This window comes from Petromyzon marinus, chromosome 46, assembly GCF_048934315.1.
Source record: "Petromyzon marinus isolate PM22_M1 ecotype Great Lakes invasive population chromosome 46, UKy_Petmar_22M1.pri1.0, whole genome shotgun sequence".
NCBI lineage: Eukaryota > Metazoa > Chordata > Hyperoartia > Petromyzontiformes > Petromyzontidae > Petromyzon > Petromyzon marinus.
The window spans coordinates 13,514,776-13,540,549 of NC_133712.1; the positions used below are offsets into that span (position 1 = coordinate 13,514,776).

Below are 25,774 nucleotides of genomic sequence, written 5' to 3' on the forward strand. Positions count from 1 at the left end.
GGGGGAGACTCATTTTATTTGATCCCAGCTCCCATGGTAAACATGTGGCCGTGAAAAAAAGACGAGCGTAGTTGACCCCCCCTACCACTCCTCTCTCTCCACCACCCTCGCTGCTGCCGAACCATTTCGCTTTCTCCTCTTCTCTCCTCTTCTCCCACCGATTGACACCCCCGGCTCGTCTCGGCAGAAGCAGCAGCAGCAGCTGCAGACCCAGCTCATGGCCACCGTTCGAGGCCTGTGCAATGGCCTTGGGGACGTGGAGGAGGCGGACGACGGCGCTCCGTCGTGCCAGCTTGCGCAGGAGGCCCCGAGGTCCGCTCGCCCCGGCCTCAGCCCCGCCGCTCCTGTGCCGCCTCAACCTCCATCATCAACAGCAGCAACAACAACATCGGCGTCGTCTCCTCCTGCGCTGTCCACCATGGCGGAGTACCCCGAGGGTGGTGGTGGTGGTGGCGGCGGCGCGGCCTACGTGAACGGCGCGAGGCGGCGGTCAGTGGGCCACCACCCCTACCGCAACAGGGCCATGTCTGAGCCGGAGAGGTGAGCGGGAGAGATGTTTGGGGGGGAGTCCGAGAGGGTCTGGGGGTGTCTCGCTCAGCCATCGCCCGTGTAGTTGAAGCCCCCCCCCCTCCTCCTCCTTTATAGCTGGACCCCTGTGGGTCGAGGGGTCTGGATGTCTACCCCTCCTCAACCACCCTTCTAGCTGTTACCCCTGTTGTATCTATGTTTAACTTCTTTCGCACCGTACGTAGCCAGCCGTGATTATCGGAGGTGCGGTGGAAAGTTAACAACCCCCCCCTTTCTAGCCGGACCCCTTGCGGGTCTTGGGGTTCGTATGTCAGACAATGGACCCCCGTTTATTTCGGCGTAATGGATCTGCGTATGCAACCCTCTTTGATTTATGGGAACCCTGCGGCTGTAGGGGGTCTTGATGTTACCCCCCCCCCCCCCCCACGACTAATCCCCTTTGCAGCTGAGTCCGCGTGACCTTGCGGGGGTGGCGGCCAGGATCCGGGAGTCCACAAACAATGGGGGTTTGGGGGGGTTAATAGGGGATGTCTACCAACACGTGTTAGGCGTGGGTCTCTTGCCAAGGGGCGACGGGTGGTGGTGGGGGGGTGATTGTGCAATAACCCGTGGCCCAGCAGATAACCCCCTGTGCAGTAGTTTAGTTTGAATCACTACCCGAATTAATGCCATATCGTGTTTTTTTTTTCCCGGCCGGTTTGTTCCTTGAGAGGGGGTCTTTAGAGCTCTCTTCAGTGGGGGGGAGGATCTTCTGCCAGCAGTGGCGTGAGCAGGCACTTGCAGGCCTGCGCCTTTACCGCAGTCGTCTGTCCACGTGGCTCTCGGTAGGGATAAGACCACCTGTGGACCCCTAAAAAGGGGGAACTGTCTAACAATTGTTGTTACACGAAAGAGATCTCTCTATTCGTGTGACCCCTTGCGTGTTGGGCTTAGTTCGTTGCCCTGTCCCCGCACGGGTGGTGGCTACGTTCGGTGCGAAAGAAGTTCAGCATACAAACCGTCTCGCCAACACGCGTTCACCATTCACTCGCTGATTCATTCGTTCACGTGCCTTATTTCAAGCCAGGCGACAGCCCATTGACCTTAGCCGTCGCTTTCACGAGCTCCGTCGCTCCCAGGTGTTATGGTGCCAGCTCTTTGAGCAACATTTTGCGAATTGGCCATAACCGACCTCGTTTGCCGGTTTCAGCAGTGCCAGGGTTGCTGGGATTGGTTGTAAGCTTATGATTAAGGTTCAAGATGAGTGAATATTAGGATGACTTGTTATGTAAATGGATGTCGGGTGAGGCTTCGAATTCGTGCTCGTTAGGTTGTTACAGTTGTATGGTTTGGGCTAGGACTAGGTTTAGAGGTTAGGTTTAGAACTAGTATTAGGGTTATGTTTAGAGATACCGTTAGAGGGTTAGGTTTAGGGATTGGTAATTGGGGCGAGTGTTAGGTTTGGGGGTTAGAGGTGGGTTTTGTCCCGCTGAGCCAGTATAAAGGTTATAACTATGTCTAGTGGATACAATGGTAGTTAAGATTAAATATTTTTTTTATTTTCTATCAACGTGACTTTACCGAAAAAAACAAAAATATGAATTCCTGCAGGAACGAAAGTGTTAAGTCAAAAGTACAATCTATGTTTACGATCTCTGTTCGCCTGCTATGCCTTGGGGCTTAACACTGAACACTTAGGAACCCTTTGTGCTGTAGTTTGGCACCGTGAGCCCCAGTGATTGACATTAAACCCGAATACTGTACTGTCATAACACTAGCTCAGAGGTTGACAACCAAACTAACAATAAGATCCATTTTCCGAATTCTGTAAAAAAAACAAATATTTCAAGAGCATGCCTGTCAACCCCATTCGGTGTACAGGGAAATTGCGTTTTCAGGTGTATACGGCGTATAGCTGTTTCAATGTGGGCAAAACATATATTTGCGTGTCTCCCTTGTGATGGGGCTTTGTAGGATGAACGTTGAGATTTATAAGGGCACGGGGTGACCAATAAGGTCTGAATTGTTCTGGAGTAATGTAGACAGCATGTGAATACGAGACGGGCCTTAAAGAGCCGGATGCGCCCGGAGCCCGTAGGTTGCGGGGACCCCTGGTTCTAGCCAGATTAAGAGAGTCTCAAACTCTCACAATGATCTCCAGGAACAATCGAATCGCGATCGGTAGAATCGTAACGCAGAAATGGACAACCCCTGGCATCGACTGTAACTTCTTAACAGCCACCGCTTGAGCTAAGCTCGTCGATTCTGTCATCGATTCACTTCACACGTGTGTTGTTGTTGTCGTCCCGGTCCTATTGATTATCTCTAAACAGCTTGACGATGTCTGTCGATGCGTGCACTAACGCGTCTTGGCGCAAGACTTCTCAGTTGGACATTCGGCGATTCATTTGATTGACGTCTGCCCCACGCCGCACGAGTCGCGTGTCGGTGAAGCGTTCGCGGCGGCCATGTTGCTCGGGGTGGGGGTCAGGGTGCAGGGAGCTCATTGAGAGTCATGGGGAGGCGGTGGAAGGGGCGGCGACGGGGGGGGAGGGAGATGCTTTTTATATGAACGACTACGGCGATACCCCTACCTAAGATGGCCGCCCCCAAGGCCCCCTTCCACGTGGTCGCCGCGCATATGCCCTCCCCCCCCCGGCGCGCGCGTGATTTTGCGCCGCCGGTTATAACCACAAGCGAGCACGTGTTTGGCGCGCCGCGCTTTTCCAGCCACGCTGCGGCTTTCGTTAAGTCCCGAGCCTGCTGTTTAGCTCGGGGCTAGCCCGTGGCCCGCCCGCCCGCGCCCCAAATCGCGCCGACTCGACTCGCTCGCCTTCCTCTCCCGCCTGTTGTAGGATGGCCGACTTTCTCATCAGCGGAGGCACCGGATACGTTCCAGACGACGGCATGACCGCGCAGCAGCTGTTCGCCGGTGCGGATGGACTCACGTACAAGTAAGTGGCGCCCCACGCGCTCTCACTCGCTCTCATCATCACTCGTATACCCGAGTACCCGCACGAGCGATTAAAGTCACGGTCGTATTAGTGGACGTATCAGAATCTTATTTTGTTTTTAGTTATGAAGCTCTTTTTCACAGATGTCCCCATGACTAGTATGATCACAGCACAGACTGAGCAAATGCAACGATCCTAATTTGGCGGCTGATGATGATGATTGTGATGGAAATGCGAAGCATGGAGCCGCCGCTGGCTAGGAACGTGGAATTCGCTAACCACTCAAGTCCGTCTAGTACTGTAATGCATTTTAAACAGGGCGGGTGACGCTCTGCTGACTTTGGAAAAGTCGAGCTGCAGTGATGCAACCGCGCATCAGACGCCTCCACAACATTTCTCCCCGTGTCTTGCGAGCTCACGTGAGCAGGCGCGGATCATCGACGCGGTTATTAGATTGATGGAGCGTTTTTTTCCGGCTTTGGGCAAACAAAAGATCCCCCCCCTCTGGCCTCGCCAGTTCAAATGCCACGCGTGCCGGTGCCGTCGTCCTGTGCCACAGACAAAGACGCGCACAATCCACTCCTGGTGGTTGATTAGAGCTTTCACCACGTCGGTCTGTGCGTCTTGGTGAAGACGATGGGGGGAGGCGGGGAGCATGGATATTCCGAACGGTGGATTTTCTTTTAAACTGCCCCGACGAGAGACATTCACCACTCTAACCGCTCCCTATCGCCATGCCACCACTCTTCGTAGAGATGTTATGCGGTCGCAGTTATACAGTCGATCGAAAACATGGTTGATGTGATTATAATCAGATAAGTGACGATTCCCGTCCACGACTAACATCGGTGGAGAGTGATCTGTGAACCGGTTCTGTTCCCCCTTTGACCCAACATGACATGGGGAGGGCATTCATCCAGCAGGCAGTTTGATATAAAGGATTTCATTTTTTATTATATCTGCACTGGTCCTAACTACTTCCCTTAACTAACCTGTGCTGACTAGCATGGTCAAACATGCCCCGCGATCAACCGACATGGCGTTGATGGCATGAAAAACAACTCCTGACTTATTTTTTATTAACGAACCGGGACGGCATCCAATTGAATTTGAAGCGCTGCTCGAGTCTGAGAAAGTCACAGCGAGCGGTTGCGAGCTGGTTATTTGCGTCCTGTGATGATTGACCTGGAACCTTTGAATGGATGACACCGTGGAAGTCTGCATTTCACGGACCCCAAAGGAACAGGACAAAGGAGGTGCCTGTCCCACAGCCCAAATGTTCTTGCGTGTCGGCCAAAAGCCAAAAATCAAAAGCCCCGTCCCCTTTCTGTCCCGAGCCGTCACGGTGTTGGGCCCTCATTTTCATAGTTTTTCATTTTTTTAGCATAGCCCTGTGAGCCATTCGGGTGAGGGCGCACGCTGAAGATTTCACGGCCATCGTCCCAGACTGCCGCTTATAGCTCGTGATCGACCACGGTGATTATCCACGTACTCGCGGATGTTAACGGAAAATAACTTTATGATTCAGCGGAAAGTCAAATAAAGACTTGGCAGATTTTTTTCTCCGAATTTTATTCCCTCCCGCCGCCTCGCGGCTGTCGCGTTTGTTCATTCATAAAGGCCGCGTGAACTTTGCACCGCGTCACGGTTAGTAGACCATTTAAATTCACGATGTCCATTTCGCCCCAATGATGGTGTCATAGTTGTGTTGAAGGTAGCATGAAAACACATGGGACCACCGCGAGAAGGCGACTATCTCCCACCCACATCAGCAAATAGATGCGCACATCTCCGTCATGAATGGAAAGTTAAAGACAAGCTAGAGTAGTGCGATTGTGGCCATACTAAATGAAACTCAACTCTTTATTTTACCAGTTAAGGCCCACTGAACGATATATAGCTCTTTCAGAAGCGACCTGGCCACAAATGATAGTTCAATGAAGTGGCTTTTCAATGTGGATATATATAGCAGCCAAATACTTTAAATGTATGTTTCTTAATGTGGAGAAAAATCGACGCGACCACGGGGAGAACATGCAACGCCATATATACAGACATCAGGGTCGTGATCGAATCCATGACTTGTATACTGGGCGAGGTAGTTAACATCTTGCCGCCATGCAACTCAGACTATGAACCATATAGTAAACTACTGTAGTCTGCGCTCCTTCAACAAAGGAGAAAAATAAAATAGCCACGAACTCTGTCTCTCTGTTGAAGCCCTCTTCATCATGCCCAGCAAACCTCGACGTTGCCGTTTAGCTCCTGAGCCATATTGCCATCGTGCTCAAGGGTAGAATAGAACCGCTAATTAGGAACACCCCGCAGCAGTGTTGGCTCAATTACAAATTACGTTCTGGTCACACTTAATTTTAAAAGGTGGTAAAAATGCAGCCCGGAAATGTCATGGCCATGCTGCTGTTGACAGTGGCCTCAACTCTAGGGGAACACTCAGCATATGGAAGGGCCCACACTTTACCCCACCACTCGGGATATGCCAGCCAACTTAACTGCGGTGAACCCATTTACACCGCTGGGTAAACAAGAGGTCGGGGGGGGGGGGGAATATAATAAACTTTCCTCATTGCGACAACTCACGCCGGGAGTTCTAACCGATGCCCTCTGCGTTGTCAACCCCAGTGTCCCCGTCACCACTCGCACTGGCCAGCGCTCCCTATAGCCTTAATAGGTGCTCGCTATCAGAACTTTCCCCAACAGTCTATGGAGGCTATACGGGGTTGGGGGTGGGGATCGCGCTGCTTCGTGCGCGTGCGTAATGTGTATATTTAGCATCCAAGTCTCATGGCGCTCGTGTAACCGATCGGCTCGCGCGTGTGTGTGTACGCGCGTGTGTGTGTACGCGTGTGTGTGTACGCGTGTGTATGTACGTGTGTGTGTGGCCTGGCACAAGCGTCGTGGTGACGTCACCGCCACTTAGTGGCGAATGGCGGTTGTTGTGTGTGTGTGTACGTGTGTGTGTGCGCGCGTATGCACGTGTGTGCATGTATGCACGTGTGTGTGCATGTATGCACGTGTGTGTACGCGTGGGAAGCGGTAGCGTGGCAGTTAGTGTGCTGTGCTACGAACCGGGCGACCTGAGTTCGATTCCTGCTCAAGGCCAACACCGCTGACGATTATCTGAACTGGTGCTGGATCTCTCCTAGGTCGACTAAGCGTCAAACGAGTACCTAATGCAATGTGTAAAAAAACAACGCTACTGGGGAGACTAAGGCGGTCGGGTGTGGTGCTGGCCATGGACCCCCTCATGTACCCTTCCAGCCTTCAAAGGTGCTCGCAAACAGCACTTGCCCTAACAGTATGTAAAAGGCTTTACAGGGAATCTTTGTCTTTGTGTGTATTTTCAGTGACTTCCTCATCCTTCCCGGCTTCATCGACTTCAGTGCGGATGAAGTGGTGAGTCTCAGCAGCGTCTGCGCGTCGAGCGGAGGAGGGGCACATGTGGGGGCATTTCCACCACGAGCCGTTTCACGACTACATGAACACACATGTCAATTACTCTGTGGCATTAAAAGCAAAAAAAAAAACATCCGTTAAGAGGTAACATTTTGGGAAATGGCCCTTGTTCATCGCACATGAAGGGCCATTGCAGGACACGTTTCCCAAGGCCACATGATGTTATCGACCAACGTATTTAGGTTTTTGTTAACTCTCTTGTATGTCTACATGTGTTCAATTCACAGCCAATAGCAGTGACCATTATCCGAACGGGTCATGGACCTTCCCCCTAGGTCGACTCGGCCTCAAATGAGTACCTGGTGCGGTGTGTAAATATCGGCACTAGGGAGACAAAGGTGGCCGGGTGTGGTGCTGGCCACCCACCCCCTCGTGTGCCGTGCCGGCCTTCATAGGTGCTCGCTAACAGCACTTGCCCCTACAGTCTGTTAAGTCCGTAGAGGGGATCTTTGTACGTGGACGTTCCTCTGTGTCTGTACTCGACACGTGCGTGTACTCGTATGCACGCGTTTGCGTGTGTGTGTGTTCATGGCGGTTTGTGTGTGCATCACAGGACCTGGCATCGGCGCTCACCAAACAGATCACCCTCAAGACCCCGCTCGTCTCCTCCCCCATGGACACGGTCACCGAGTCCAGCATGGCCATCGCCATGGCGGTGAGGGCCGCGACCGGCACACGGCCTCCTAACCACGTGCTAGTAACCAAGCGCTTGTCCTCATTGGCTTATTCTCAGGGCGAACCGTGGGCTCGTAGTTATGTTTGTAGTTGTGGTGTGTGTGTTGTTCTGGTTGTGGTTATATTTGTGGTTGTGATCGTACCGCCCCCACAGCTCATGGGAGGTGTGGGTGTGATCCACCACAACTGCACTCCTGAGTTCCAAGCCAACGAAGTCCGGAAAGTGAAGGTTCGATCCCCACCCATGCACCCACCCATTTACTGACCTACTCACCTGCTCATCCACACACTCGCCAGATTATGCCCAGCCAACCCACCCGCCCACCTGTCTGCCCAACCGCCCACCCACTGACCGACTCATCCACCCACCTGCCCACCCACTCGCTCACCCACCTACCCCCCTGCTCATCCGCCCGCCCATTGTCCTACTCACATGCCCACCCACCTCTGCACTCATGTCCCCACCGCCCTTCCTCCGCGGGCGCCGCCGTGCAGAAGTACAAGCAGGGCTTCATCACGGACCCCGTGGTGCTGAGCCCAGCCCACTCGGTGGGCGACGTGTTCGAGGCCAAGGCGCGCCACGGCTTCTCGGGGATCCCCATCACCGAAACGGGGCGAATGGGCGGCCGCCTCGTGGGTATCATCACCTCGCGCGACATCGACTTCCTCACCGAGAAGGACTACAGCATGGAGCTCTCGGAGGTAGTGCAGCACCGCACTGCACTACAGCATGGAACTCTTGGATGTAGCACTGCACCGCACTACAGCATGGAGCTCTGGGAGGTAGCGCCGCACTACAGCACGCTCATCACACCTCAACGGTTGCATACTGTAGCGTCCGAGAGCATGAAGCTCTCGGACGTAGCACTGCACCGCACCACACTACAGCATGGAGCTCTCGGACGTAGCACCACACTACAGCATGGAGCTCTCGGACGTAGCACCGCACCACACTACAGCATGGAGCTCTCGGACGTAGCACCGCACCACACGACAGCATGGAGCTCTCGGACGTAGCACTGCATCGCACCACACTACATCATGGAGCTCTGGGAGGTAGCGCCGCACTACAGCATGGAGCTCTCGGACGTAGCACCGCACCACACGATAGCATGGAGCTCTCGGACGTAGCACTGCACCGCACCACACGACAGCACAGAGCTCTCGGACGTAGGACTGCATCGCACCACACGACAGCATGGAGCTCTCAGACGTAGCACTGCATCGCACCACACGACAGCATGGAGCTCTCGGACATAGCGCCGCACCACACCGCACTACGCTACAGTATGGAACCGTTGAGGTGTAATGAGCATGTAACAGTGCCGCGAGTGTGGTGCGTTGAGCGAGTGGCGGGGCCGGTGGTGCGGTGAGCGAGTGACGGCGTGCCTCCGCAGGTGATGACCAAGCGGGAGGACCTGGTGGTGGCACCGTCTGGGGTGACGCTCACGGAAGCCAACGAGCTCCTGCAGAGGAGCAAGAAAGGTGTGCGGAGCAGCAAACCACCACCACCGGCAGATCGTAGCTATCGTCATGACAACATCGTTATCGGCATCGTCATGACAGCATAATCTTAGCCATCGTCATGACAGCATCGTTATCGTCATGCCAACATTGTCTTAACCATCATTAGAGGAAGAGATTGAAGAGGTGGCCAGGAGAAGTTATTATCTGGGTTGGGGCTGGAGTCTGGTTTGGGGTCGGAGTTGTCGGTGAAACTGCACCCGCTCCACCATCCGGCACTCGGCTCGCTTTGTGCCGTGGGCCGGTGAGAGGAGGTGCCACAGCAAACCACGAGGCAGACGAAATCCGGACGGGCGCTCTCGATCAGTGGCGCTCGTCTCTGCAAACTCTGCCACAGGAAAAAAATGCGATGAGGAGGGGGGAGGTGGAGGAGGTCCGGGGGGGGGGGGGGGGGGGTTGGGGGTGTGTACGCATGTCTGCGTGTATAAGTGTGCGTGTGTGTATGTATGACTTGTGACCGTGTGTAGGCAAGCTGCCCATCGTGAACGAGAAGGACGAGCTGGTGTCCATCATCGCGCGCACCGACCTCAGGAAGAGCCGCGAATACCCGCTCGCCTCCAAGGACGAGCGCAAGCAGCTGCTTTGCGGCGCCGCCATCGGCACCCGCGAGGACGACAAGTACCGCATCGACCTGCTCGCCCAGGCCGGGGTCGACCTCGTCGTGCTGGCACGTGCCTCGCTCGCTCATCCTTCTGCCCGCCCACTCGCTCGCTCAGTCGCTCGCCCATCTGCCCGCTCGCCCGGTCACCCATCCGCTCGCCCGCTCCCCCATCCGCTTGCTTACTCACACGCTCGCTCAGTCATTCACCTGCATGCTCACCTTCTCGGTCGCTCAGTCATCGACAAAGTTGTCTACTCGCCCGCTCGCTCATTCGCTCAATTAACCCGCTCGCTCACCTGCATGGCCATTCGGTCACTCACCCGCTTCCCCAAACAAGCTGGCTGTGAACACCAGCTCACTTTCACCCATTCGCCTGCCTGCTCGCTCGCTCACTCGCTCACTCGCTCGCCTGCACTCTCAGACAAATGCGTGAACACTTGCCTGCTTGCGTGTCGGGCCTCCTCGCCTGCTCACACACGCACTCGTGCAATGGCCTGGAAGATGGTTTAGGTTTTTTTTGTTGAAACTAGATTTCCCTCGGCTGCGTGACGTTGGCAGGACTCCTCCCAAGGCAACTCCATCTTCCAGATCCAGATGATCCGGTACATCAAGCAGAAGTTTCCGGACCTGCAGGTGGTGGGCGGCAACGGTGGGCACCTCCACAATGCCACCTGCGCAGACTTTGGAGAGATGCACCCCCGCCGGTGGCATCCTCTAGGCAAAGATTCCCCCGTATAGCCTGAACAGACTCTTAGAGCAAGAGCTGTTAGCTTGCACCTATGAAGGCCGGCACGGCACACGGGGTGGGTGGGTGGCCAACACCATGTCTGGTCACCGGGTTCGTAGCGCTGCGCATTGACCGCTCGACCACCAACCGTTGCACCGCCGCTCTCCACATCTAGACACGCGCACGTTCGGACGACACGCGACACCTTTGTGGGGGGGCGGGGGGAGTGTGCCAAATTTGGAACGTCATACCTGCAGCTTACTCAATATGGATCACGCACACAGCAGCAATCATCGTCCGTAAAACTGCACCCGCTCCACCATCCGGTGCTTGGCTGGCTTGTGCCGTGGCCGGTGAGAGGAGGTGCTACAGCAAACCACGAGGCAGACGAAATCCGGACAGGCGCTCTCGATCAGTGGCGCTCGTCTCTGCAAACGCTGCCACAGAAAAAATGCGGCACGCCAACAACACCAAATCAGTACGACACACACGGCACGCCTACACCACACCAGTACGGCACACACGGCACGCCTACACCACACCAGTACGACACACACGGCACGCCTACACCACACCAGTACGACACACGCGGCACGCCTACACCACACCAGTACGACACACACGGCACGCCTACACCACACCAGTACGACACACACGGCACGCCAACACCACACCAGTACGACACACACGGCACGCCAACACCACACCAGTACGGCACACACGGCACGCCAACACCAAATCAGTACGACACACACGGCACGCCTACACCACACCAGTACGGCACGCCTACACCACACAAGTACGCCACACGCGGCACGCCTACACCACACCAGTACGGCACGCCTACACCACACCAGTACGACACACACGGCACGCCTACACCACACCAGTACGACGAGACGCGGCACGCCGAAGCGCACCGGAACTTGCCGCAACGGTCCTGACTGCCACCGTGGTGCCCCCCCGTCTTTGCTGCCCACCCCCCTCCTCTCTTCCTCCAGTGGTGACGGCGGCGCAGGCGAAGAACCTCATTGATGCCGGCGTGGACGCTCTGCGCGTGGGCATGGGCAGCGGCTCCATCTGCATCACGCAAGAGGGTGAGTGGTGCGGTAGGGCACGAGGGAGGGTGAGGTGGTTGGGCGAGGGGCGAGGGGGAGGGCGACGGGGGGGGGGGGGGCGTGGGGGTGCGGGGGAGGGTGAAGGGCGCGGACTCGCCAGAGTGCGCGATGATTAAAGGGCCATGGACAGGAGGATGGGCAGGCTAAGGGGGATGTGTGCGTGTGTATGACGCGGTTGGGCTGCGCGTGCCTCTGCGCAGTGATGTACGTGTCTGTGCCTCTTCACGTGTGCGTGCGTGCCCGTACGTGCGTGCAGTGATGGCGGTGGGGCGCCCCCAGGGCACGGCCGTGTACAAGGTGGCGGAGTACGCGCGCCGCTTTGGCGTGCCTGTCATCGCCGACGGCGGCATCCAGACGGTGGGGCACATCATCAAGGCGCTCGCGCTGGGGGCCTCCACCGGTGAGAAGTCCCCCCCGCCGCCTCGCCACCGTCACGACATCATCCGCACCGCCGTCTCGTCGACATTGTCATCATTCCAGACCTCTATAGATTACCTCCATCCTCCTCAACTTCGTCTCTGCTCATCCTACTCCGTCCTTCCTCCCCCACCTCTTCTCCACTATTATCTCTCCTCGTTCTTTTCCTCCTGGTTTCCGCCTCCACCCCTCTTCCCCACTCTTCTCTGCCCTCTCTTCGCTGTCTCCCTATTCCCCCCCCTATTCCCCCCCCCTCCTATTCTCCCTCTTCCCTCCCTCCCACCTGCCTCCCACCCCCCCAGTGATGATGGGCTCCCTGCTGGCCGCCACCACGGAGGCCCCGGGCGAGTACTTCTTCTCGGACGGGGTGCGGCTCAAGAAGTACCGTGGCATGGGCTCGCTGGACGCCATGGAGAAGAACAAGGGCAGCCAGAGCCGCTACTTCAGGTGGGCGGCAGCGGCCTTCATCCGGCAGTGGCTGGATCGCCACTTCATGTGACCGATCCGTGACGCTAGAAGGGCGATGGCGCGAGGAGGGGGAGGGGTTGAGGCTGACAGCGGAGTGGCAGGCAGGGAAGCGACGTTCGTCTGTCCGACGCGGTTTTGTGAGAACTGACGGTGATCGTGAGCTAAGGTGGAAATCGTCGAGCACGGCGATGACCGCGACGGCTGCCCTGCAAAGAGAGCAGAGCGAGGGGCGGGCGGGGAGGTGACGAAGGTGATGAAGTGGATGATTGCGATAATGATCACACGATGTTGGTTGGTTGTGGTCGCCGTGGTTGTAATTGTGAAGGTCGTGTGCGCGGTGTCTTTGGCGATGACTGACAATGTCAAGGTAGCTGTGTAAAAGTCATGGCGGGAGTTCACGGGACAGGCCCAAGTACTGTGATGATGATGATGATGAGGCCGTGTCTTGCAGTGAGAACGACAACATCAAGGTGGCACAGGGCGTGTCCGGCTTGGTGCAGGACAAGGGCTCCATCCAGAAGTTTGTGCCGTATCTCCTCGCCGGCGTGCAGCACGGCTGCCAGGACATCGGATCAAAGTCCCTCTCCATGCTGCGGTCAGTGACTGTCGCCGCCATGATGTCTCCGTGTGTGTCTCTGTGTGGAGCGGGAGTGTAGCGGTTAGTGCGCTGCGCTACGGACCCGGACACCCGAGTTGTATTCCCGCTCGTGGCCAACACCAATGACGATTATCTGAACTGGTCCTGGGCTTCCCCTAGGTCGATTCGGCCTCAAATTAGTACCTGGTGCAATGTGTAAAATCATTGCCACTGGGGAGACGAAGGCAGTCGGGCGTGGTGCTGGCCACCCACCCCCTCGTGGTACCGTTGGTGCTCGCTAACAGCACTTGCCCCTACAGTCTGTTAAGGCTACACAAGGGATATTTGTCTTTGTGCTTCCTACTATGAGGAGCGGTGGTGCAACGGTTAGCGCGCTGTGCTGTGAACCCGGTGACCTGAGTTCGATTCCCATTCGCGGCCACCAACAACATCGGTGACGAATATCTGAACCGGTCCTGGGCCCTCCGAAAGGTCGACTCGGCCGTCGATGAGCACCTGGGGTGTTGTGTGTAAACATCAGCACTGGGGAGACAACGGGGTGGCCGGGCGTGGTTCTGGCTATCCCCACCCCCCCCCCTCTTCTGTCGTGACGGCCTTCATCGATGCACGCTTAGCGACACTTGCCCCAACAACAGCCTGTGTAGGCCACATGGCGGGGGGGGGACCACCTTCGTCTTTGTTGTAGGCCATCGTGACTCCTGCCCCTCGCCGACCCCCACGAGACAAGCTTGCGCCTCACAGCCGTTTTATTCAATCAACATCTAACAATTCCGACTTAGCCAGCGGTGCAGATTTCGGCGGCGACGGCGCCTCCACGTCCTTGTCTTGTGGATCGGAGCTTAAGTTTATTTCGGCACACCACGTCCACCGTACCTCTCGCTCCGGTCGTGGCGGCTGCGGCCCACCGAGCCACTTCGCCACCGGCGACCCAGAAAAGACAGCGCCACATCCACTGTGACTCTCGCTCCGGCCGTGGTGGTGGCGAATTCGTCAAGCCATTGGCAGCGAGCCGAAACCATTATATATTTTTCACACCCGGCACACCACGTCTGCCCACTACTGTCATCAAAAGGACGATACCACTTACATTAACCCAATTCTTCACTTCAAGGAATTATCATCCTTTGTACAATGTTATAATTGCTGTAAAGGGCCTTGGTCAAGGTGCTTTATAATCTTGTGACAAGATAAGAAGGCCCAGGTAGTGATGGCCCAACTAACCCTGGTGGTTGCTACTGTTGTTACTGCTTTGGGCCCTTGTGTTCTGTGTCGCTGAATTTGTGACGGTTGTGGTATCCCGTGTGTGTGTGACGGTGGTTGTGGTGTCCGTGTGTGTGTGTGTGACTGGTTGTGGTGTCCCGTGTGTGTGTGATGGTGGTTGTGGTGTCCGTCTGTGTGTGTGACGGTGGTTGTGGTGTCCGTGTATGACGGTTGTGGTGTCCGTGTGTGTGTGTGACGGTGGTTGTGGTGTCCGTGTGTGTGTGACGGTGGTTGTGGTGTCCGTGTGTGTGTGACGGTGGTTGTGGTGTCCTGTGTGTGTGTGTGTGTGTGCCGCTGGTTGGCGGATGATGTTGTGCCGGTGGTTGTGGTGTCCCACAGCTCCATGATGTACTCTGGGGAGCTCAAGTTTGAGAAGAGGACCATGTCGGCACAGGTGGAGGGGGGAGTACACGGACTCTACTCGTGAGTGTTGCTCCACGCCTGCCGCTCCACCCCCGCGACTCCACCCTAACCCTCTCCATCCTAACCCTCTCCACCCTCGCCATCCCACACTTGCTGTACCCTCCCTCGCTCCACCGCGTCACTCCAACCCTCGCTCCACCCTCAGTCAATGAGGGTGGGGGTGGTTTTTTACTGTACTTGACCACGCTGGTGAATGCGCGCACAGCGTCACGTGGCCTCAAAGTGCACCTAGCCTGGCACTTGTCGTTGGTGGGTGCGGCGGCGGCTGCGTTGGCCCGCACGGCCAGTGCAGCTGCGTGTTCCGGGCACGGCAAGCACGCCACTCACGCTGCTTCTCCTGCTGCTTCTGCTTCTGTTGCAGCTATGAGAAGCGCCTCTACTGAGTCGGATGGGGAGCAGAAGCATCAGCAGCAGCAGCAGGAGGTGACACCGTGGTCGCCCGGTTCCTACTGCCGTCCCCCCCCCCCTCTCCCTGCCCCCACCCCCTCCCCGGCCTCTGACCTTGGCATGGGTCGTCTTGACGCACAAGAAGAAAATAAATAAATGCAACTTTAAAAAAAAAGGTAACGTGGTAAAAACGCAACGAAGAGGTTGAGAAATACCGCGTCCGAACGGAGGGGGTTCCTGACTGCCCCCCCCCCGTCCCGCTTGCTGTGCTGCCCCCCCACCCCCCGTGTAAGTGCCTGCCGCTTGGCGGAACCGCCGAGGGACTGGCGGAGCGGCCATGACAGAGAAGCCCAGAGGGGAGCGGTCGCCAAGCGTTGCCATCCCTCCTCTGTGTCGTCGTCACGTGCAGCTCCGGTGCCGGTATCGATCGCCACTGACTGTAGCCGTGGCCGGGAATCGACCTTCGGCAATAACGAGCGATGTAACCACGGTACTTGACCACCCAGGCAAGCATCGGCGAGTACCAAGACCCTCTTATGAAGAGGTTCTTGCTCGAGACGTTTGGCCAATTTACTTTTTTTTTCCAGTGTTTTTGCTTCATGAGCTCGGTGAGATGTGGAGGAGTTGGCCTAATACACACCGTACCGTATGGGGGGCCCTCCACAGTGGAGGCCCTTCTGCCAGCAGCAGTGCGAGCCAGCGGTTAACGCAGGGCTGCGCCAAACAACCCAAGGGGATGCCCCCATGTGTGCGATGAGGTTAGCGCTCAACGCTCGGTCTGTTATTATAAACCTACTTGCTCTTCTGCCCTCCTTGCTCGAAGCCGGCAAAACACTGCCGGTGGTGGTGGCGGCGGCGGCGGTGTCGTCGCGTAAACGTGCCAACGGTGAACGTCGCCGGCGCACGGCAAAGTTCCGTGGGACCCCGGCGGTGTTTTGTAATTTTTTTAGGCCTCGAATCCGCGGGCCCCACGTGCGGTTTTTGGGCTTGCGGCGATTGCGAGGCCGCGATTTTAAATCCTGCTTGGGCACGGAGGTCAACACCAGCCCATCATCGGTCCCTCCCTCCGAAGCCGATTCCAACCAGCACCGCTTTGTGTGCAAAGTCAACAGCGGTTTGTCCTGTGGATAGACTCGCACCCACCCCCACAGACCGCCGCCAGAGGAATGTGGAATTTCCACCGCAGGCTCTGCAGAGCTGTTAACAGTTGAGCCACCGATGCCTCGATGCTCCTTCGAGCAGGAGGTCACTTTGAGCATTTATTTTGTGAAAGTCCAGTGCACAGGCACGCTTACTGCGTGCACGTACAGACCGCCCTGCAGCTACCCGAGAACAGCTCGCATCACAGCTGTTTTAATTATTCAAAATCGGACAAATCCAACTTGGCCAGCGGCGCATATCTCGTCGGCGGTGGCATTCGACGGCGCCTCAACGTCATTATCTTGTGATCCGGACCTTAAATAAATTTCGGCACACCACGTCCACCCGTACCTTTCGCTCCGACCGTGGCGATGGCTGTCGCCGAGCCACGTCGCCAACGGCGACCCGAAGACACGCACGCCAGGCACACCGCATCCAACATGAACTCTCGCTCCGACCGTGGCGATGGCGGCTTCGTCAAGCCGTCGCCAACGAGCCGGAGCCACTTTTTTCACGCACCCGGCGGCACACCACGTGCGTCCATAGCTCTCGCTCCCGGCCGCGGCGGCTGCCGCTTGTCGCGTTGCCGCCTGCGCCGGTCGATGGCAGCAACCCACGAAAAACACCCGGTGAGAAATGAAGCTCTCTTCGTAACTTTGTAGTTTTTTTTTTTTATAAACAAACAAGTGGGAGACCGCGTGCTGGTGTTGCGTCGTTACTGCCGGCTCGCCCCTGCGTGTACGGCGACCGGTGCCGTGGGAGGGCATCCACACGAAGTGTGGATTCTCCCTCTTCCTCCGCCCGTTATTTTTTGCCGAAGCCTCGCCAACAGCCAATTTGTGTCGCAGTGGAATCCTAGCCGCTCTCGCGCTCTGCTTCGCCACGACGACGTCGAATTTGTACCGCGCGGCAAACCAGAGGCGCGCGACGCAAGGCTGCAAGAACCAACTCCACGCCAACAGTTGCCCAAGTTCTGTGGACCTACATTGGGACGAGTGTTTGTACGCGCGGGAGGAAACCGGAGTGTCCAGAGAAATAAAACACCGGCCGGGGGGAGGGGGGGTTAGGGGCGGGCGGTGGTAATGCTCAGTACCCCCCCCCCCCCCCATCATACACGCGGCGTTTAATCCACTTTCTAAACTGCCACGTGTGATGGGACGTCACGGTGATGAGGTGCCACGGTGACGAGGTGTTGGCTGCGTCGATTTTGCGCTTGGCGCCGCCAGCGGCCTTGTCCGTTGGTCGTCGCCAAGGCCCGGCACCACCGGCGTGAGTGCTGGGGGGTGATGATGGAGGTGATGATGGAGGTGACGACGATGATGGCAGTGTTGGTAACGATGGTGGTGATGGAATTGTGGTGATTTTGGTCGTGTCCCGCTGTTGTTGAGCTGTAGATGCTAATGATAATGCTGGTGAAGATGTTTCATTGTTGGGCTGTCGGTGGTGGTGGTGATGATCAGGGCTTGATATTTCGCTCGGCATTTCCGGAACGCTGCCGTGCTGGCATGTAATGTGGATTCGGGCACTACCACGAGAGGACAAGGTATGCCTCTCATTAATAATCCGACCAACCAATGGGTTTAGGACAAACCACAAGGAGGGGGATGGCTTGTGGCAGGGCCAAAATAATTCCCGGACGCAGCGTTCCAGACTGTCCTGGCTAAAGTCAAGCACAAGGTGGTGATTGCGATGGCGATGGTTGTGTTTTTCCGTTGGACTGTAGGCGACGATGAAACAATGGCCTCGACAATGTCTGGCTGTTGGTCTCGTGACGACGATGATAAGCTGACCGCCGTTTCAGTGTGTTAGGCATCCGCGTGAACACGCGCGTAACTTTTTGTGAGGGCCTTGTGCGGAACCGCGCCAGCAGTCGGACCTCCGCCCCCCCCCCCCATGCAGCTCCGCTTTCGGCCGTGAATTCCCTGGGCCGTGCCCCGTCTGTCGCTGATCCCCCCCCCCCCCCCCATTGTAGCCAACACCCCCCCCCCCTCCCCTCTAGTCTAACCCTAAAGCTGTCCGCTTTAACGCACAGCCCCGCAAACCCCCGCCGTCGCCCATCCGCCTGTAGCCCAAGCTGCCAATACTCAAACCGCTAGCCCCTCGCCCCCCCCCCCACACACAAAAACCATCCCTAGGCCTACCTCTGACGTAAACTCTGGCCCCCCGAACCCAGACCCCATGGACTTTGGACCCCAGGGTCAAAACACTACCCCGGCGATACGACGCCCTCCGTGTGGACAGATGACCTCCCCTGGGGAGGGCAGGCGGGGGTCAAAATATATTACTTTGACCTGCGGGGGTACAAACTCTGCTTGAGCGCCGCGATGGCCCGTGGGAAAATGATTTCCGTAAAGGCAGAATTAGGCCGAGGGGTTAAACTACCGTGGTAGGTGGGGTGGGTTGCCGGGGAGGGGTGAATAATGTGGAGGCGTCTAACCCTAGGATTATTAATTCTATGGTGGGGGTCGAGGTGGTGTCTCCTGGCGATCCTGAACCCCCCAGTGCCGTGGCCCGGCAGCCGTGAAGCCCCGTGGCCGATGTGGTTTTTTCGATCCGGCAAACTCCCGTGGATCCAACGTCGCCCCTGTCGCCGCCACCCGGACTCCGTTTCCAACCCAGGATTGGGTGGACGGAGTCGGCGGAGCGGGAGCGCCGCGGTTCGGATGGCTCTGCTCTGCTCGTGCCGCCGCCGCTGCTGCGGCCACTCCGGTTCTGTGGAGAATCGGATGAGATTGAGATCACAATCGGATAACGGGGGGAGGGGGGTTAGGGTTTGAATGCACGTGGCGGGCACTCGCTCGAACGCGTCGGCATCTCAGAGCGCTTTGCGTGGCATCTCAACCGATCCATTGTCCAGCGACATTCTTAATCTAGAGGGGATGGGGGACCCCCAGTGTCAGCCGCCCCTACGCGACACAGGGCATGAAGCAGCACCGGCCTGCGAATGGCTGTCGTCTGCCGGCAGGGGGCGACGTTGCCACTCCGTTTTTTTTGTTTCTCTCGCACGATTCAATTCCCTCTCGGGGTCGGCTTGCACCATACACGGTTGGCAGTGATGGGCACAGGGAGGGGGGCCCGCTGATTTTTTTTCTAATCCCTTCGGAAACGTGTTGGGCCCGGTCCGCGCATCGATGAACGTGGTGGTTCACTTGTATTTTTTTTGTCTGTTTAAAGCCCGCTCCAAACTTCTGCGATTCGCTTGCGCGCGCGCCTTTGGTCGCATGCAACTTGAGGAATCCCTTGCACGTGGGCGTCTCTGCAAACGGTTGCTGCTCGCAACGATCGCTCGGTCGACACCATACCCGAGTCCGTGCCCTACCTAATGTCCTCGTTGCGCAACTGCTCGCCCAGATGTGGACAAAGCGGTTGCATGAGATTTTTTTTTAAGTTGCAGGCGATGTATGTTACGAGCCGTCCCGGTTAAAGCGGAGACCACTTGCTGGCGTTATGGCCGGTGCCTCAGAATTGACTAGCTGAGGAAGCGAGGCACCGGTCCAAAGTATTGCGCACCGCCGTGTGGTCTGTATGGCGGTTTTTTTTCTGAACGATTCTGATTCGTGTTTTATTTTGTTTAAATCTTGTGAAAGTGTTTTGTTTGGTTTAGTGATGCAATGTCAGCCGATGGTTCCTGTGTGGAGCTGTGTGGGTCTGTTTGCTTGCGTGTGAGCGCACGTGGGTCCGTGTGGGCGCACGTGGGTCCGTGAGAACGCACGTGGGTCCGTGAGAGCGCACGTGGGTCCGTGAGAGCGCACGTGGGTCCGTGAGAGCGCACGTGGGTGCGTGTGAGCGCACGTGGGTCCGTGTGAGCGCACGTGGGTCCGTGTGAGCGCACGTGGGTCCGTGTGAGCGCACGTGGGTCCGTGTGAGCGTGGGTGTCTGCGTGTGGGGAGCAGTGGCGCAGCGATTGGCGCACTGCGCAACGCAACCGGCCACCAAGAGTTCGATTCCCGCTCACGGCCAGCAACGGTGGACAGCGATTATTTGAACTGGTCCTGGGCCCTCCCCTAGGTCTGCTCAGCCTTAAATGAGTACCTGGTGCCGTGTGCAAAACATCAGCCACTGGAGAGACAAAGGTGGCCGGGCGTGGTACTGTGGTTGGCCACAGCCTCCTATAGGTGCTCGCTAACGGCACTTGTGCCCCCCTTACAGTCTGCTAAAGGCTACACGAGAGAGGGGATCTTTGTTTTTTTGTACGTGCGCGTGTGTGCCGCTCGTAAAACTCCCAAAGTCACTGCCCTCCCCCCCACCTTCACGGCCGGCAGCTTTCGTTTGCTTTGCGCCGCGCTCTGGCGACCTCGCAAATAAATAAAAAGTTCGTACGTGAGCCTCGAGATCCCTTCTTACCCCTCCCCCCCTCTCCCATCAGCGAGCGGTCCACCTCGAGATCCCTTCTTACCCCCCCTCCCTCTCCCATCAGCGAGCGGTCCACCAACCCTCGCCCGCCGCTCTTTGCCTCCTACCCCTTGCGCAGGTTACAAAATCCACCACGACCTTCTTCCTGGTCCCGAATGTAATTCTAGCCATGCCCCCCGTCTGGGGTTTTATTCAGTTGCGTACCTCTGGTTGCGTGCAACTAAATCGCGTGCAGGCGACGTATGCAACCGGTTGCGGGCAGTTGCGCCACCGTTTGCTGCTCGCAGCAGAGACCGTGTCTGCTCTAAAGCGACGATCTGCTAAGATATCTGTAGCGCACACGTGTGCCAGGCCTTCGTAGAAAAAAATATAATAGACGACGCTTCGGGCAATGGCCCTTTTTTTTACATAGCGCTTGAATAACAGAGGGCAGAGAAAAGAGAGCGAGAGATCTGTGGATAAGAGTTGGTGGAGACCGCAGTCGTCTGCACCGCGGGGGGGACCTGATAAGAATCGCATTTTAAAACGGGACGGCTGTTGCGTGGCACGTGGATCAGATATCGACGCGGACATTTGACGAAGCGAGCGAGTGGGACGTCTGAACGAACGGAGCTCCGTGCCCTGCAGCAAGGTAGGGTTGGGGGAGAGCTTTTGGGATCGACGCTGGCAGGCGGAGAAGGACAATCCCATGGGCTGCATTAGAGAACAGAAGACACTCGGTAGAAAGACAGACGGAGAGGGACAATCCCATGGGCTGCTAAGAAAAGGCGTGGACTAATGGTTAAAATGCGTTACGGCTCAGAAGCTGACGATAATGATGCTGGGTCATGGCAATAACCGCGGCAGCAGCATTAACAGCAACGGGAGCAAAAACAGAAATTATAGCATCCGCAGGAATAGCAGTAGCAGCGGCGGCAGCAGCTACAGTAGAATAAATAATAGCAGCAGCATTAACAGTAACAGCAGCACTAGTAGTAACAGCAGTACTGTGAGTGCTGCCATTACTTGAAAGTGCGGGGCCCGTAGCATATGTAGCTGCTTGTGCTACTCGGATAATCCGGCACTGCGTGCCCTTGCCTCGGCCCTAACCCGCAACCTTTACCCTGATCCTTCACCCTGCCGCTAATAGTGAGCCGACCTGTTTTTTCTGACCACAACGCCCGACCTTACCTTTAACCCAGACCTGATGGAAAGCCCTTGTCCCGAATCCTATCCAGGGCTATGACGACCTATAAGCCCGATCTATAATCCTACCCCTACTACGCCCTCCACCCTTAGTCCTATTACTACCTCCACCCTAATTCCTAACTATACCCCTGTTACTACCTCCACCCTAATCTCGAACCCTACCCGTTACTACCTCCACCCTTAACCCTATCACAACATCCACCCCTAATCATAACCACTCCTACCGCTCACTCTACCCTACTTCTATCCCCGTCCGTGTCCCCTAACTCTACCCAAACCCTGAACCCAACCCTATCCCTACCCATAAACATTGTCGCTCAGCCTGACCCTGCCTGACCCTGCCTGACCCGTGGGGGTTGTTTGACCGTGCTTCCACCACAATGGTCGGTGCGGGTTCATGAAGTCTGGAGGAGGCCGCATAGAAGTGCAGTACAACAGTAGCTCGGGCAGTGTGCGACAGGGGTTACTGGAGTCCCCATCCTCTGGGTCCCCCTTTCAATGAGTGCCCTCCTCGTCGCTCACCTCGTCGCTCACCTCGTCCCCTCGGCGCTCACTCCTCTCGCTGCCGCCACCGCCGCCCGGCACCAGAGACCCCCTCGGCGGGGTGGAACCCCCTCGCGGACCCCGGAGGGAGACCCCCCCGCTCTCGGTCCCTGGCTTATCCTCTCCTGCGAGACCCCGCGGGGACGAGGGGGTGCGGGCAGACGGGGTCCCCTGACCCACATCACCCACCCCCGCACACTGCTGCTGATGATGGTCGTGGTGGTTTAGCTGCTGCTGATGATGATGTTCAAGATGATGGTAGTGGTGGTTTAGCTGATGCTGATGTTGAGGATGGTGGTGGTGGTTTAGCTGCTGCTGATATTGAGGATGATGGTGGTGGTTTAGCTGCTGATGATGTTGAGGATGATGATGGTGGTGGTGGTTTAGCTGCTGCTGATATTGAGGATGATGGTGGTGGTTTAGCTGATGATGTTGAAGATGATAGTGGTGGTGGTTTAGCTGCTGCTGATGATGATATTGAGGATGATGGTTGTGGAGGTTTAGCTGCTGCTGCTGCTGCTGTTGATACTGATGCTCATAATGCTGATGGTGATATTGAAGACGGCTATGTTGAGAGTGATGATCCGGCTGCTGATGCTGATGATTGTGATGATGCTGATGATCCAGCTGCTGATGATAATTCCGATGCTGACAAATATCCTCCAGTTTCTGCTGCTGATACAGATGGTGTTCAACCTGCTGCTGATGCCACAGGTGATGCGGCCGTTGCACCGTCTGCTGAGTCTGCTGATGTTTTATTTGCTGGTGATGCTGCTGCTGATGATGATCCTGCTGCTGATCATGATGCTGCTGATTCTGCTGCTGCTGGTGATGATCATTCTGCTGCTGGTGACGCTGCTGCTGATGATGATCCTGCTGCTGATCATGCTGCTGCTGATTCTGCTGCTGCTGGTGATGATCATTCTGCTGCTGCACCAGCAGCACTCTCGCCCTGCACTTGTCGCACGCGGGCGAGTCGCAGGCCAGGTAGACGTAGGGGACCCAGTGTCTCAGGGGCTCTTTCACTTCGGGGTCCACGCTCTTGCCGATGCCACTACTGTGGCTGCCGTGAGTCGGGGGGTCGACCCCCTGGGTGGAGAGCCCCCCCGGCAGGCGAGGGGATAAGGGATGAGAGAGAGCCCGGCACGGGGCTCGGAGAAGCTCCACTTGGGCCCAGAGCCACGCGAGGGACTCGTCGTCGCTTCGCGTTGATGCCAGGCCCCGGCCTGCGGGGCCCCGGCTCACAGGGCCTCGACTTGCTGGGCCCCGGCTCACAGGGCCTCGACTTGCGGGGCCCTCGCCCTCGTTTGCAGGGCCTCCTCCACTCTCTGAAATTCAAGAATTCCTTCAATTCGTTCCTTTCCGATAATTATCGGTGAATTCAAGTGTCGCATTTGGCATTTAAATATTTCATCAGCGTTGTGTTTGTGCGTTCATTAAGGTCGATGGTGGGTGGGTGGCGACGCGATGGATTGAGAGGGAGAAGATGGATGGATGCGTGGGTGGATTCGTGGTTGGGTGGGGTGATTGATGGATGGATACATCTAGAGGCAATTCATTGATAGAGATGATGGGTGGGTATAGGAGTGGGTGAGTAGATGGGTGGGTGGGTGGATGCGGGCACGGAAAGGACCCTGAGGCCTCACCTTTTAACTGATGTCGCCATTTCCATGGTCGGGGCTCAGGATGACTTCTTCCCTCCATGCTCCAACTTTGTATCAGCCCGTGTCGGCGTCACGCACCCCGCCTGTAGATTTTTAACAACGCAAGCTGGTTTCCGGACTACACCTTGGTCGACTAAGCCTAGAATCAACACGGTGCATAACCATAGCAATGTGATTTGTTTGCCCTCGAGTGGAGGAGAACCTCCCTTCCGCCAGCAGCGGCGTGAGCGAGCAATTGCAGGGGATGCGCCTTTGCCTTCTAACTGACACACGAGGAGCAAACGGTGACTTACGCCGGCCACAACTTTCCAAACCTTCATGAGCCGGGAAGCGATGTGTAAACGATTGCCGGTTTTCGCGTTTGTCGTTCAAAAATCGTAAAAAACACACACACAAAGACAAAGATCCCCCCGTATGGCCTTAACAGATACTGTTGGGGCAAGTGCTGTTAGCTAGGACCTATGAAGGACGGCACGGCACACGAAGGTGTGGGTGGTCTGCAGTACGCCCGGCCGCCTTTGTCTCCCTAGTGGTACAGCACTTTCCCCAGCAGTCTGTCAAAAGTTATACGGCGGATATTTGTTTTTTACGTCTATGTACGTGCATTTCGTGCGTATGTACGACGTGTATACACATATACACACCTCCGATTAACACGGTTGGCTAGGTACGGCGCGAAAGAAATTCGACATACAGTTACACGCGTGTGGCACCAACCTTAACAATAGGTGCTCGCTAACAGCACTTGTCCCAATAGCCTAATAAGGCTATTTTGTTCCGAGGTGTGGCGGGAGGGAGCACACACACCATGTGTGTACCACGTCGACCCTTAATAGGTGCTCGCTGACAAACAGCATCTGCTGCCCCCGACGGTGAACGCGGCCTCTCGTCCGTTAGGGCCGTTAGGAAGAGGAGCGCGAGACGCGCACAGAGAGAATTCCGTTCCGTCTCTCATCCGAGACGTCCCCTCCACAACACCCGCCCACCCAACCGTTAAATCTCCCCCCTCCTCCTCCGCCTCCCACGTATCGCCCCACCCTCGTCTCCGCCAGATCCTTCATCTCCGCTATCTCACATCCCCCCCCCCACTCCACCCTTGTCGCCCTGTCTGCCTCCAGCATTCACGGCGGGTGGGAAGGGAGCGGAACGGATCGGCGACTGTCCTCTGATAACCCCGCGTTGGGGGGTGGCGGTGTTCGGACATCGGCACTGGGGGGAGGAGGGGGGGACAAAGGCGGCCGGGCGCGCGGAGCTGCCCGGACCACCCCCGTCGTGTCGGCCTTAATAGGCGCTCGCTCACAGCCCTTGCCCCACAAAGGTCCGTTCGAGGCTACATGGGGGATCTTGGCCTTTGTTTGGATGGCACAGGTGACCTAATGTGTTCAGAACATCTTGTGTGTCCCGTGTCACTTCGTAATCGGATCATGCGTGTAGGTGTCGGTGTGTGTACGTCTCCGAGGGGTGTGTACGTGTCCGTGTGTGTCAGCAGTTCCTGTGGGGAGCGGTAGTGTAGCGGTTAGCGCACTGCACTACGAACCTGCCGCCACCCAAGTTCGATTCCCGCTCACGGCCAACGCCAGTGACGATTATCTGAACCGGTCCTGGGCCTCCCCTAGGTCGACTCAGCCTCATATGAGTACCTGGTGCGGTGTGTAAACATCGCCACTTGGGAGACAAAGGCGGTCGGGCGTGGCGCTGGCCACCCACCCCCTCGTGTACCTTTCCGGCCTCCATAAATGCTCGCTAACAGCAC

General features: G+C 56.8%; 2 protein-coding genes across 3 annotated transcripts; one reads left to right on the plus strand and one right to left on the minus strand.

The window, feature by feature from the left end:
- On the plus strand, positions 1–20,592 carry LOC116952322 (inosine-5'-monophosphate dehydrogenase 1b). Its single transcript, XM_032971569.2, has 15 exons — positions 1–540; positions 3,363–3,461; positions 6,827–6,875; positions 7,489–7,590; positions 7,765–7,839; positions 8,106–8,312; positions 9,008–9,095; positions 9,602–9,801; positions 10,294–10,384; positions 11,464–11,559; positions 11,837–11,980; positions 12,300–12,444; positions 12,917–13,060; positions 14,663–14,746; positions 15,108–20,592. The coding sequence occupies exons 1-15, from the start codon at positions 218–220 to the stop codon at positions 15,127–15,129; spliced, it is 1,869 nt and encodes a 622-aa protein (XP_032827460.1). The 5' UTR covers positions 1–217; the 3' UTR covers positions 15,130–20,592.
- LOC142930998 (uncharacterized) lies at positions 18,647–24,936 on the minus strand. 2 transcript variants are annotated; one of them, XM_076074219.1, is made up of 4 exons: positions 24,739–24,936; positions 24,004–24,104; positions 22,349–23,685; positions 18,647–18,985 (listed from the first exon to the last, which is right to left on the minus strand). In XM_076074219.1, exons 2-4 carry the CDS (start codon positions 24,059–24,061, stop codon positions 18,647–18,649), a joined length of 1,734 nt encoding a protein of 577 aa, XP_075930334.1. In that variant the 5' UTR covers positions 24,062–24,104; positions 24,739–24,936. The 2 variants fall into 2 exon arrangements, with proteins under 2 accessions (XP_075930334.1, XP_075930333.1); XM_076074218.1 differs by having other exon boundaries at positions 22,337–23,685.
- Between the last annotated feature and the right edge of the window lie 838 nt (positions 24,937–25,774).